Source organism: Pelobates fuscus, chromosome 2 (genome assembly GCF_036172605.1).
Source record: "Pelobates fuscus isolate aPelFus1 chromosome 2, aPelFus1.pri, whole genome shotgun sequence".
Lineage (NCBI taxonomy): Eukaryota > Metazoa > Chordata > Amphibia > Anura > Pelobatidae > Pelobates > Pelobates fuscus.
The window spans coordinates 25,498,246-25,511,703 of record NC_086318.1 but is presented as its reverse complement, the minus strand read 5'-3'; the positions used below and the strand labels follow the sequence as shown (position 1 = coordinate 25,511,703).

General features: G+C 40.5%; 1 protein-coding gene across 1 annotated transcript in view; it reads left to right on the top strand.

The window, feature by feature from the left end:
• Window positions 1-5,491: 5,491 nt before the first annotated feature.
• Window positions 5,492-13,458, top strand: part of LOC134586102 (squalene synthase-like) — a 49,656-nt gene continuing 41,689 nt past the window's right edge. The window contains exons 1-2 of the mRNA XM_063441612.1: window positions 5,492-5,596; window positions 12,673-12,770. Coding sequence (XP_063297682.1) covers window positions 5,498-5,596; window positions 12,673-12,770 — 197 coding nt within the window. The 5' untranslated portion in view covers window positions 5,492-5,497. The remainder of the gene's footprint in view (window positions 5,597-12,672; window positions 12,771-13,458) is intronic.

Below are 13,458 nucleotides of genomic sequence, written 5' to 3'. Positions count from 1 at the left end.
ATCTGTGATATTTTTTGATTTAGATTTTCTCTTTGAAGTAAGGTAATTTTAGGAATTTTTATTTTATGTAGCTATTTATCGATAGGCTGATCTGTAGGTGTATGATGTAGGTTATATAGCTTTTCATAATACTTCCTGAAGGAATCACCTATGTCTTCTGGGGTCAACAAAACTTTTCCATCTTCAATAATTTTATAAATCTTTTTTTCCATTTTATTTTTCTTAAGTCGGCTTGTTAATATTTTATCTATTTTATTGCTCCGGTAGTAAAATTTTGTTTTTAATCGTTTTAAATTGAATTTGATTCTTTCAAGAATCTTTTGATTTATCATATGTTTATATTTTGTTATCAAAAGTATTGTATCCTGAGAACATTTTTTATTATTTTGAGCTTGAAGTTTGTATAATTGTAAACAGAGTTCTGATATTGGAGCCCCTCTCATTTTTTTTTCATAACTTGCAAGTTTTATGAAATAACCTCTAGTGACCGCTTTATATGTGCACCATACATTTTGGTTAGATGTAGTTTCAGGGGGATTTTCCTCAAAGAATAATTCAGAAAGATGTTTTTATATATTCTATATTTTGTTTTTTTTGCTAATAAGGAATCATTAAGTTTCCATGGTGAAAAATATTTCTTCCCATTTTCTTTGATTTATAATATAAGAAAATCATGGTCTGACCATGTATTGATCTCTATTTTGATAGTTTTTACTCGTTTTATAAGGTCAGAGTTGCCCCAACACATATCTATTCTTGCTGAAGTTTTATGAGCAGATGAAGTGTGGGTATAGTTACGATCCGTGGGGTGAAAAGTTCTCCATAAATCGAAAATATCATTTTTTTTTGCCAAATTACATAACGAAGCTGCTTGATTAGCGAGATTTTTATCTATATGTTGACCAGGTTTTATTTGTTTATCTAATTTAGGGTCGGCCACACAATTAAAATCACCTGCTATTAATAATGTTCCTTTTCGGATTGTTTCCACTCTTCTGATTATTTTTGATAGATATTTGATTGGGGCTCTATTGGGTAGATAAATATTGAGTAGAGTGTATTGAATCTTATTGATCTTCCCTATCCATATAATAAATCTACCTTCTGAGTCACAATCAGAATAATCACATGAATAATTAATCAGATTAGAAAACAATATTGCTACTCCCTTTTTTTTTCATTTGATCTGATGTTTCAGCAATAATATTGAACTTTTTATAGTTGCAGTAATGATTATCTTGTTTCTTCCAATGAGTTTCCTGTATAAAATAAATTTGAGCTTTTTCTTTGAGTAGAGTATTATATAAATAAGATCTTTTATTTGGGGAGTTGAGTCCTTGAACATTAATTGATATTAGTTTTAACATTTCCAATAGTTAATTTCAAATCATTTCTTTCATTTTTTCCCTGTAGACTTACGATTTCTATTGACCCTTTCTTATTCAACCAAATAATTGTACAACAACATTTATAGACAAACAACAAATATTTTAAGATGTTAAAAAACATCATACACATGTAAACGTTGCAAATTATGCAACACTTACGTATTGGAATACAACATGATTCCAACATCAAAGTATCATATAGATACCCACAGGGAGGGAAAACTTACTGGAAAAAGAAGGGAAAGAAAAAGGAGAAGAGCGAAAAAAAAAATGTAGAAGAAAAGGAACAATATCTGATATCAAAATTATTCTCTACTCCCATCTCTTTCTTTCCATTCCTCTTCTTCATACATCAAAATATTTCATTTGTTTTTTTTGATAAATCTAGTATTGTTTCCATTTTACCAATAATGTAATGAGAGGACACAAACCAAAAGAAAAAACAAATTATGTAAAGAAAAAAAAAATAAAGAAAAAAATTATACGTGTCAAAATGTTTAAATTATTTCATTAATTTATCACCGTGACTTTTCTATTGTTTCAATCTCTTTTCAATTTTTACCTTACAGTGATTAATATCTCATAATATACCGCATTAAATTAAATCTCATAATATTACAAATAATCAGTCATATGTGAATAATGTATAAATTCTAAAAAATTTATTTTTTTACTGTCTCTTTTTCTATCAAAGTGATATGTGAATATTTAAAATATTCTATTAACTTATAACAATGGTTTTTAGTTAGTGATTCATATTAATTTTTTAATGTCCTAAAATATAGAACATTGATGTGAAATTTATAGTGTAATAGATAATTCAAAGTGAATAAATAGTGTTTAGATTCTTTTAGTTCTTTTCCTTAATTAAGATTTGACTTGGTTTCTTTTATTCTTTTATTTTCTTATGACCTGCATTTTTTCTTTTTTCTTTCCCTTTCTCCTTCTCTCTCCTCCTCTCTTCCCTTCTCTTTCATTTTCCTTCTCTCTTCTTCTTTTGTCCCTTTTACTTCCTTTGTCTTTTAATTAAATTTTAATTGTATCAGCCATTCATTGGCTTTCTCATATGTTGTAAATGTGGACCATTCATTGCGATGATGTATTTGAAGAGAGGCTGGATGGCGCCATCTAAACCTTAAATTATGCTTTATTAAGGTTTGAAATATTGGTGAAAAGTTTCTTCTTTTAACTCTTGTGAAATAAGAGATATCTGGAATAGCAAATATTTCTTTAAATTTTTCTTCTGTCGATCTATTATTTTTTAATGCTGACAAGATTTGATTTTTAGTTTCATATGAATGAAAAGCAAATATTACATCTCTTGGAAAGTTATTTTTAATATTTGTTGGCTTAAAGATTCTATGGCAACGATCCATTTTTAATTCGTGAGAGTCAAATGATAAATTGAGGGAAATGAAAAGTTTTCATAAAGTCTTTCAGTTTGTCGTTTGTTATACTTTCTGGGATATTTCTGAATTTCAAATTTGTTCTTCGAGCACGATCTTCCAAATCTGCTATATTAGTTTCCAGCTGATCCAATTTACGTTCCATTTCTGTGTGCATATCTCTAAGAGATTGAATCTGGAATTCTGTATGATCTTGTTTTTCTTCTATTGATTGAATTCGAGTTAACACCTTAGCGATATCATTTTTGAGATCGGAAAAGTTTTCTTGGATCTCTTTTTTTATTTCTTTTAAAGTGTTATCTAAAAGTGATTTTATTATTTCTGTAGTAATAATAGCTGGTAATGTGGAAGACGGAGTCATTGCAATAAAGGAGTCTAAAGATGGATCTTCACTGGTATCTTGAGTCTTTTGAGGAGAGAAAAATGTGGAGAGTCTCTTTTCCTGTTTTGCAGTTTTTTTTTATCAGTTTTCGATGAGACTTTAGGTTCTTGTGAGCGTTTATAAGCCATTTAATAAGGGGTCAGGAAACACCAACAAAAAATAAATTTTAAAAAATTCTCTCTTTCTTTCCCTTTCTCTTTTTCCAGATCTCAATTTCTTCTATTTTCTTTCGTTTTCTCTCTTCTCTTCTCCTCTCTTTGCGTTCCCTACTTTTTCTTCCCTCTTTGCTTTTCCCCCTTTTTTTCTTTGTTTGTAAGTCAAATCCAGAGTTTTTCACTTATCTGCAAAGTTTATAAGCTGGATTTTTTTTCTTTTTTCTTTCTCCTTCCCTTTCTTTTTTCTTTCCTCCTTCCTTCTCTCCCCTCTGTATTCCTCTTCTCTTTTCTTTTCTTTTTCAGTATTGACACTCTTTAATTATTTTAGACACCGCATCCAATTTTATCATGTGCATAGGGAGTATATATACAGAGAGTAAATATCACTTAAAATAAGAGAGATTTAAATTGCTCTATTTTACCGTTTTATTATTTCCTTATTTCTTTATCTGGATCAAATATTTTCTCCTCTTTTTCACCTTTAGAGGTGGTTGTACTCTTTCTTTAAGTTTTCTTTTAATTTATTCCACCGTTTTTTTTTTTATCAAATCACTTCATTTACTAAATGTATTTCCTCTCTTTTTCTTTTTTCTTTTTTTTCTTCCCTCTCTGACCCCTTTGCTTCAATAGTCTTCACTTTCTTTATATTTATGCTTCAAGTATTTAATTCATTTATTCTTGCTAGAATATCAATTTTATATAGCTTTATAGTTCAATTTTTTTAAATACCTTGTTAGAATTTTGTCCTCATTTAATATGTTTTCAATTAGAGGCAGGAGGGGAGCTAGAACACCATCTTATAGAGAGCGGAGACTCACAAGCCCACCGATTTTCGCTCGTATCGGAGGTAGCAATCACAGACTCACCATCCGATGAGAGAAACCTCCTCAATCTGTCTTCTGTATCGGAGTCATCCGGATAAGCACAATTTGGCAAGTGTGTCGATACGAAGGTGGTAGAAGTTTGAGGAGAGGAAAGATATCCACAGCATATAATCTGTTTGGCGGCAAATAGTTTCAGTTTGGCGTGGTGTTGTTTCTACCTCACACGGGTCATATCCAGCAGCTCCCTCCCCCTTACGGCATGCACACCTTCCGGTTTACGTCATCACGTCCATCCCTCCTCTGTAAAGTTTCAGGTTTAATCCTGTTGGGTGTCAAAAAAAGTGTCATGGGGGTTTAGTTACATTATATGATCATACATTGCACAAGCCTGCCACAACGTCAATGTACTCCATCTTTGGCAGGTCCTACTCTAACAGCCTAATGTCTGCTTCATGGGTTACTTACTTGGGGAAAACATTCTATCTGGGGCTCTCTGCAGTACAAGACTAAATAGGGCCCTGGGATGAGGCACCTGTGACAGGGAGGGGTGCAAAGCCAAGGAGTTGGCTAGACTGCTGGGAGCCACTTTATATGATAAAAAAGAAAATCCAGCGCACTCCCTTATCCACTAAACAGCAACTATATATATATATATAGTCCGGCACAAGTCTGTTAGAAGTACTTGCAAAGGAGCAATCTCCAGCCTCGGGTAAACAATGATCACGAAGGAGAGCTCTCACTAGACTTTTCAACTAAATTCAAATATTTATTGTGAATACAGTCACATAGCATCAACGTTTCAGTCTATAATAGACTTTCATCCTGATTTAAAATTCCTAGTAGCTAACAAAAAAATATCAAATGTATCCCAAATGTCTGTTTAATTAAAGTGAATAAATTGCAATAATAAAAAACTCTAAATTAATTTAGAATTCATGGAAATATTTATATTTTTCCCACAAGTCAAACAAGTCTGCTGAAAAATACACAATGTACGATTTAAGGAGATTGCTCAGCACAGGGTTAAACTTGCTGTATGTGATTATTCTTTATAAACTATGACAGACTTTAAGTGTCAAGAAGGCAGGTGATACATGCTTTGCCAGGATAGGAGCAGCAGACAATTAGCACCTAGTGTGTCACCCCAGCAACAGGTCCAACAAGTTCCACACTGAGCCTTCCAATCATTTTCTTCAGGTACATTCAGTGCTGACTGGTGAAGTGGTGACTGGCTGCAGTGTCTGGAGGGTTGGCTTTACCTGATAGTGGGGTCTATAAATAAAGGGTTGGGGTTGTATTCCTCATTCTCCCATGATAGTGATACCTACTGCCGGGAGCCGCCATGGATATCCTCTACTCACTGGGACACCCTGAGGAGATATACAACCTGTTCAGGTTCAAAATGGGCGGCTGCCGGGCAGTGATGCCCAAACTAAACCGGGTGAGTCTCTCTCCCTCTATAATTCTGGTGGGGAAGGGGTGAGTCTGAGTCCAATATAAAACAGGGGGATGTGGTGAGTCTGGGTCCTATATAAAACAGGGGGATGGGGTGAGTCTGGGTCCTATATAATACAGGGGGAATGGGGTGAGTCTGGGTCCTATATAATACAGTCAGGGCCAGATTTTCCTATAGGCTAACTAGGCTTCAGCCTAGGGCTTCAAGATCAAGAGGGGCCTACATTCAAATTGTTAGCAAAATAAAAATTACACTATTCTAAAAACAGTGAACACTAAAACACTGAACCGAAAATAAGGAGAAATTCTATGCATATGATATGACCAGTGGCGTACTAAGGGGGGGGCAGGGGGGCGGTCCGCCCCGGGTGCCTCTTACTAGGGGGATGCCCGGGGCAGACTGCAATGCCCCTCCTGCTGCGATTGCCGAGACCGGCGGTCTGCAGCTCCGCAATGTGCAGAGCTGCAGACCATGGATCTCGCGTGCACTGCCCAATCAGAGCGTTGCCGCGGGTTACCACGGCAACTCTCTGATTGGGTCTCGCGAGATCCATGGTCTGCAGCTCTGCGGAGCTGCAGACCATAAATGAGGGCCACCGGACCACCAGGGACCCCACCGGACCACCAGGCAGCCCCCACTTCGATTTAAGGTAATTGTTTGTCACCCCCCCTCTCCTCATCACCCCCCTCCCTCTCACAATCACCCCCCCATCCTCATCACCCCCCTCCCTCTCACAATCACCCCATCTCCTCATCACCCCCCTCCCTCTCACAATCACCCCCCCTCTCCTCATCACCCCCTCCCTCTCACAATCACCCCCATCACCCCCCTCCCTCTCACAATCACCCCCCCTCTCCTCATCACCCCGCTCCCTCTCACAATCACCCCCCCTCTCCTCATCACCCCGCTCCCTCTCACAATCACCCCCCCTCTCCTCATCACCTTCCTCCCTCTCACAATCACCCCCCTCTCACAATCACCCCCCTCTCACAATCACCCCCCTCCCTCTCATAATCACCCCCTCCCTCTCCTCATCTCGACTTTTTTTTAAATTTATTATCCGTGCCACATTTTTTATAAAGGTTAGTACCAATCACAACATGTTTCATTTAACATTTTGATATATATCACAGTAATGATGTATGTTATTGTCTCTCATGTAATTTACAAACTTAAAAATGGGAGGTGAAAGGGCCTCATAAGTGGAATAGCCTAGGGCCTCTTTTCATCTAAATCTGGCCCTGGATGCAGTGTGTGTAGTGGATGTATTTGTGTTTGTATAGTGGATTCAGTGTGTGTGTGTAGTGGATGCAGTGTGTGTTTGTATAGTGAACGCAGTGTGTGCGTGTGTAGTGACTGCAGTGTCTGTTTGTGTAGAGAATGCAGTGTGTGTGTAGTGGATGCAGTGTGTGTTTGTGTAGTCGATGCAGTGTGTGTTTGCGTAGTCGATGCAGTGTGTGTAGTGGATGCAGTGTGTGTTTGTGTAGAGGATGCCGTGTGTGTGTGTATTGGATGCAGTATGTTTTTGTATAGTGGATGCAGTGTGTGTTTGTGTGTGTAGTTGCAGTGTGTGTTTGTATAGTGGATGCAGTGTGTGTGTTTGTGTAGGATGCAGTTTGTGTAATGGATGCAGTGTGTGTTTGTATAGTGGATGCAGTGTGTGTTTGTGTAGTGGATGCAGTGTGTGTTTGTGTAGTGGATGCAGTGTGTTTGTATAGTGGATGCAGTGTGTGTTTGTGTAGTGCATGCAGTGTGTGTAGTGGATGCAGTGTGTGTTTGTATAGTGGATGCAGTGTGTGTTTGTGTAGAGGATACATTGTGTGTGTGTAGTGGATGTAGTGTGTGTTTGCTGGTGATGCAGTGTGTCAAGGGGATATAGTGTCTCTGTGAGTGATTTTGGATGTATTATGTGTGCTGTGGGATTTGGCTTCCTATGCGCATGTGTGTGCACTGTAGCGCTGGTACTACACCCTTGCTGTAGGGTGTGTCATCTGACTGCAGTGGAGTCTGGACGGACTCCTAGAGGCTCTGCTCCTTATTTCCTCACAGGTGCCTCCCCAGTCCTGACTCTGCCTGCCCTGCTCCTGGCTGCTGACTCCTGTATGTACAGGGGTTGTTTTTGTGTGTGTGTATAGGGGGCTGTAGTGAGTATGTACAGGGGTTGTTTTTGTGTGTGTGTATAGGGGGCTGTAGTGAGTATGTACAGGGGTTGTTTTTGTGTGTGTGTATAGGGGGCTGTAGTGAGTATGTACAGGGGTTGTTTTTGTGTGTGTGTATAGGGGGCTGTAGTGAGGATGTACAGGGGTTGTTTTTGTGTGTGTGTATAGGGGGCTGTAGTGAGTATGTACAGGGGTTGTTTTTGTGTGTGTGTATAGGGGGCTGAAGTGAGTATGTACAGGGGTTGTTTTTGTGTGTGTGTATAGGGGCTGTAGTGAGTATGTACAGGGGTTGTTTTTGTGTGTGTGTATAGGGGGCTGTAGTGAGGATGTACAGGGGTTGTTTTTGTGTGTGTGTATAGGGGGCTGTAGTGAGTATGTACAGGGGTTGTTTTTGTGTGTGTGTATAGGGGGCTGTAGTGAGTATGTACAGGGGTTGTTTTTGTGTGTGTGTGTATAGGGGGCTGTAGTGAGTATGTACAGGGGTTGTTTTTGTGTGTGTGTATAGGGGGCTGTAGTGAGGATGTACAGGGGTTGTTTTTGTGTGTGTGTATAGGGGGCTGTAGTGAGTATGTACAGGGGTTGTTTTTGTGTGTGTGTATAGGGGGCTGTAGTGAGTATGTACAGGGGTTGTTTTTGTGTGTGTGTATAGGGGGCTGTAGTGAGTATGAACAGGGGTTGTTTTTGTGTGTGTGTATAGGGGGCTGTAGTGAGTATGTACAGGGGTTGTTTTTGTGTGTGTGTATAGGGGGCTGAAGTGAGTATGTACAGGGGTTGTTTTTGTGTGTGTGTATAGGGGGCTGTAGTGAGTATGTACAGGGGTTGTTTTTGTGTGTGTGTATAGGGGGCTGTAGTGAGGATGTACAGGGGTTGTTTTTGTGTGTGTGTATAGGGAGCTGTAGTGAGTATGTACAGGGGTTGTTTTTGTGTGTGTGTATAGGGGGCTGTAGTGAGTATGTACAGGGGTTGTTTTTGTGTGTGTGTATAGGGGGCTGTAATGAGTATGTACAGGGGTTGTTTTTGTGTGTGTGTATAGGGGGCTGTAGTGAGGATGTACAGGGGTTGTTTTTGTGTGTGTGTATAGGGGGCTGTATTGAGTATGTACAGGGGTTGTTTTTGTGTGTGTGTATAGGGGGCTGTAGTGAGGATGTACAGGGGTTGTTTTTGTGTGTGTGTATAGGGGGCTGTATTGAGTATGAACAGGGGTTGTTTTTGTGTGTGTGTATAGGGGGCTGTAGTGAGTATGTACAGGGGTTGTTTTTGTGTGTGTGTGTAGGGGGCTGTAGTGAGGATGTACAGGGGTTGTTTTTGTGTGTGTGTATAGGGGGCTGTAGTGAGTATGTACAGGGGTTGTTTTTGTGTGTGTGTGTTTAGGGGGCTTTAGTGTGTATGTACAGGGGCTGCTTTGTGTGTGTTTGGGGGCTTTAGTGTGTACTTATCTGTGGGTGAGCCTAAATAACTTTATAAGACAGGAGGATGGGTGAGTCTGGGACCCCCAATAAAAGAGGTGTAAGGGGCGAGTCTTGGACTCGTATAAAAAAAAGGGGGATGGACATGTTCTATAAATCACACGAGTGTGATAGTTTAAAAAACAAAAAAACAAATCCTTGTTGCGACCCTCTCTTATTATGATTTTTAAAGCAACAACAGTTTCTGTCAAGTATCAATGTAAAAATAATGTAAGAGTTAAGAACTGTGGAACATTCAATGGCAACTGTAAATCTAAAGCCAAAGACAAACTTGAAAAGATTCTCCTTTTCTATTATTCCAGCTTGGCTATAGGTGCAAAGAACTTCAACTCCATTTGTTAATTCTCCACAATTCCAAGTTTAATCAGTAAATCCCCAACTCATGCGTCACTTTTCAAGTTTCTCGCCTTGAAGCTTACAATCTAACTTCGCTCTCTGGATTTCCTCAGTACTTCCATTAGATGATCTGTTTTATCTGTAACTTACAAGAGACATCTCCTTAGGGCAAAAACTAAAATGTGCGCTGTTTACCTTGCAAGTCTAGACAGAGAACACATATTTGGTTAGCACCAGGGGCGGACTGACAACTCACAGGGCCCTTAGGCAATAGGAGACCAAGGGCCCCCTTCTGGTGCAAAGTTTTTTTCCCCTGTGTTTGCTGGTGACATTACAAGCAGCATCCCCCACATTTGTTTTCAATCATACAAGTCCATACAAGTAGCCTGCAAACGTTTGTAGGCGACTTGTGGGTTTCAGTGTGTGGGATGCTGCTTCTGATGTGTTCCTGTATGTCAACGTGTTGTGTAAAATCTTTTGCCTTTTACCTATTGTACTGCACTGCAGAATATGTTTGTGCTATATAGATGGTTGTAATTATGGTGTGTGTGTGTGTGAGTGTTTGTGTAAGGAGGCTGTGTGCAGTATTGCAATGGTAGGAATGCTGCTTGTGATAACTGTAGGGAGGTTTTGTGTAGGGAGGCTGCATGTTGTTTTCCATGTGTGGGGATGCGTCTTGTGGGATTGTGTGCATACAGTGAGGCTTCTGGTGATTTTAAGTGTGTGAATGAGTCTGTTTGCAGTGTAGTATGTGAGTTGAGACAGCTGGTTGTGTTGCAGTGTGTGTGGTAGGGGCTGTAGTAGGCGTCTGGGGTTTACTAGGGCTGTAATGTGCGTTTGTATGGATAATAGATATTAAAGGGACTCTCCAGTGCCAAGAAAACAAACCGTTTTCCTGGCACTGCAGGTCCCCTCTCCCTCCCACCCCCCGTCCCATGTTGCTGAAGGGGTTAAAACCCCTTCAGTGACTTACCTGTATCCAGCGCCGATGTCCCTCGGCTCCTGGTCAGGATCTGCCCACGCCCCTCCCCCGCCGGATGTCATCCGGTGGGGGAGACCTATTTAGCATGCGCGGCCGGGGAGACCTAATGCGCATGCACATTAGACCTCCCCATAGGAAAGCATTGAATGCTTTCAAATGGGGATTTCAGCAACGCTGGAGGTCCTCACATAGCGTGAGGACGTCCAGCGATGTTATAGCACACTTTTCGTGTTCTATGAACACGGAAGTGTCCTCTAGTGGCTGAGGACTTAACCCTTCAAGGTAAATATTGCAGTTTATGAAAACTGCAATAATTACACTTGCAGGGTTAAGGGTAGTGGGAGTTGGCAACCAGACCACTCCAATGGGCAGAAGTGGTCTGGGTGCCTGGAGTATCCCTTTAAGGCTGTGTGTGGGGATAGTAGCTGCAGTGTGTGCATGTGGGGATATGGGCTCTAGTAGGTGCAGGGGGGCATAGGGACCATATTAGGTGCATGGTGAGATAGTGGCTGTAGAGAATGGAAGAGTGATAAGTGGTATACTGGGTGCAGGAAGGTATAGGGGCTGTAGTGGGTCCAGTGAGGGCTGTGATTGGTGTAGGGATGGATAGGGGTTGATGTGGGTGAACGGGGCATTAGGGCGGAGGTGGGTGATGGGGGAGATGGGTGCTGAGGTGGGCATGGGGCCCAGGTGGGAATTAAGGGAGATGGGTGCTGAGGTGGAGCGGGACATGGGGCTGAGGTGGGTGCTGAGGTGGAGGGGGGCATTGGAGATGAAGTGGGTGCTGGGGTAGATGGGGCAGAGGTGAGTGAAGGTGGAGGGAGATGGGTGCTGAGGTGGAGGGGGGCATGGGAGATGAAGTGAGTGCTGAGGTGGAGGGGGGCATGGGAGATGAGATGGGTGCTAAGGTTGATCGGGGCAGAGGTGAGTGAAGCAGGAGATGGGTGCTGAAGTGGGTGGAGGGGGGCATGGGGCTTAGGGAGGTGGGTCCTTAGTTGGAGAGGGGCATAGGGCTGAAGTGGGTGCTGAGGTGGAGGGGCATGGATGGTGAAGTGGGTGCTGAGGTGGGTGGAGGGGGCATGGGGCTGACTTTAAGGATATGAAACAGTTAAACACTTTTTGCTTTATATGCTTTTAAATAATGTTTGAAATAATTATGCTGACTTTGGCAGATGTATTTTGATTTGTATTTTTGATTGAGATTTACATACCTGCTGACTGTGCCAGGCTGCTCACACAGTATATTCTGCAGGAGGAGAGGCGAGGAGTAGGCAGGAAGTGATGTCACTTCCCCTCTCCTAGGCCCCGCCCCCTCCCCCCACACGGAGCTCCGCACAGAGAGGATGGAGGAGACCTGGCAAGAGCAGGATTGCTGCCAGGTATCATGAGGTGAGGGGGAACACATATCATGTTAAATTGTGCCTCTCTGACTGGGGAGATCTCTATAAGATTAACTTATAAAAGTGTTAATTTCTATTGAAATCTGCTCTTTTTGTAAAGTGAAATAAAAGGACACACTCTTTACACATGAAGCCTTCATTAAGCTAAACTGCGTTAGGTATTTGGAGGACTTCTTTAACCCCTTAAGGACCAAACTTCTGGAATAAAAGGGAATCATGACATGTCACACATGTCATGTGTCCTTAAGGGGTTAAAGGAACACTCGAAGCACCATAACCACTACAGCTTGCTACACAACCTGCATCATTTGTAGAGAAATTCTTGAAAATGCATTCAGATTCCGTCACACTTGAAGCCTATGCCACGACGTGGATAAACTGACTAAATCAAATTACCACTTTGCACCAGATAAACAACTTTTCCTGCGATCTGTGAGTGTTTCTACAGACTCTAAATCAGTGTAAAACTTTGCATTATTCACTAAATTAAAAACTAAGGTAAAACAAACACTGATCTACAGCTATATTTATTTTGTGGAACTTTTCAGAACATTTAATGCCTGGTACTATGCATAGAATGGCACACCCACAAACTAGAACCACTTCCAAAATGGAGGGGATTCATTCTTGTGCTATACATGATCTATGGTGCAGAAATGGTTTGCTCTTCTGTTCCTGGTCATAATTACAATTCATGCTGTCTCTATTTACCCACTAGAACACAATGAGCGAGAGCCTCCAGGCCTGTTATAGGTATATGAATGAGACCAGCCGGAGCTATTCTGCTGTGATCCAGACTCTGGACGGGGAGCTAAGGTAAAAATATTTATCTCTTTCCTTTCCACCTCTCCCTGGAGTATCAATTAGGATTCATATAGCTCCGGGTGGATATAGATTGTTAGGCTGCTATTTGAGTTTGCACTAAGTGTTGGATATCAACTTTTTTTTTAAACTACAAAATTAAAATAATATGTTTTTGTCAAGATGACACCTTGGGCATGGTGTGTCCAGGAATGACATTCAGTTCACTAACAATGAAATGTACCTTGTTACACTGTCCAGTACATTGTTTGAAATCACTGATGTTGATATATACTTGCATACCACTCGTTTCTTTGAATCATTTGAAACACCTTAGAAGAACTGGTCCCCGCCAAGCCTCACAAAGAACCTTGGCAAAAGAATGACATCACAAGATGATGCAAATAGATACTATTATATAAAATGGAACCTAGTAACAAAAAATATAGAAACAAAGAGGATAAGTAGTATACAGATATAGGGATATTGGGAACGTATAGGAGGTATTTAAATTCTAATACCAATAGAGGCTAAGGATACCAATCAGAAAAAATGATTGAAAAATAAAAAAATAATTTATTGAAAAAATAAATGTATATGTTAAAAATTGCCTAACAATTGGCAATCACCCAGAGTGTCACACACTAATAAAATAAAGTGAGAGAACCTAAAGTAAATAAAATAAAATAATTGCAAATAAAAG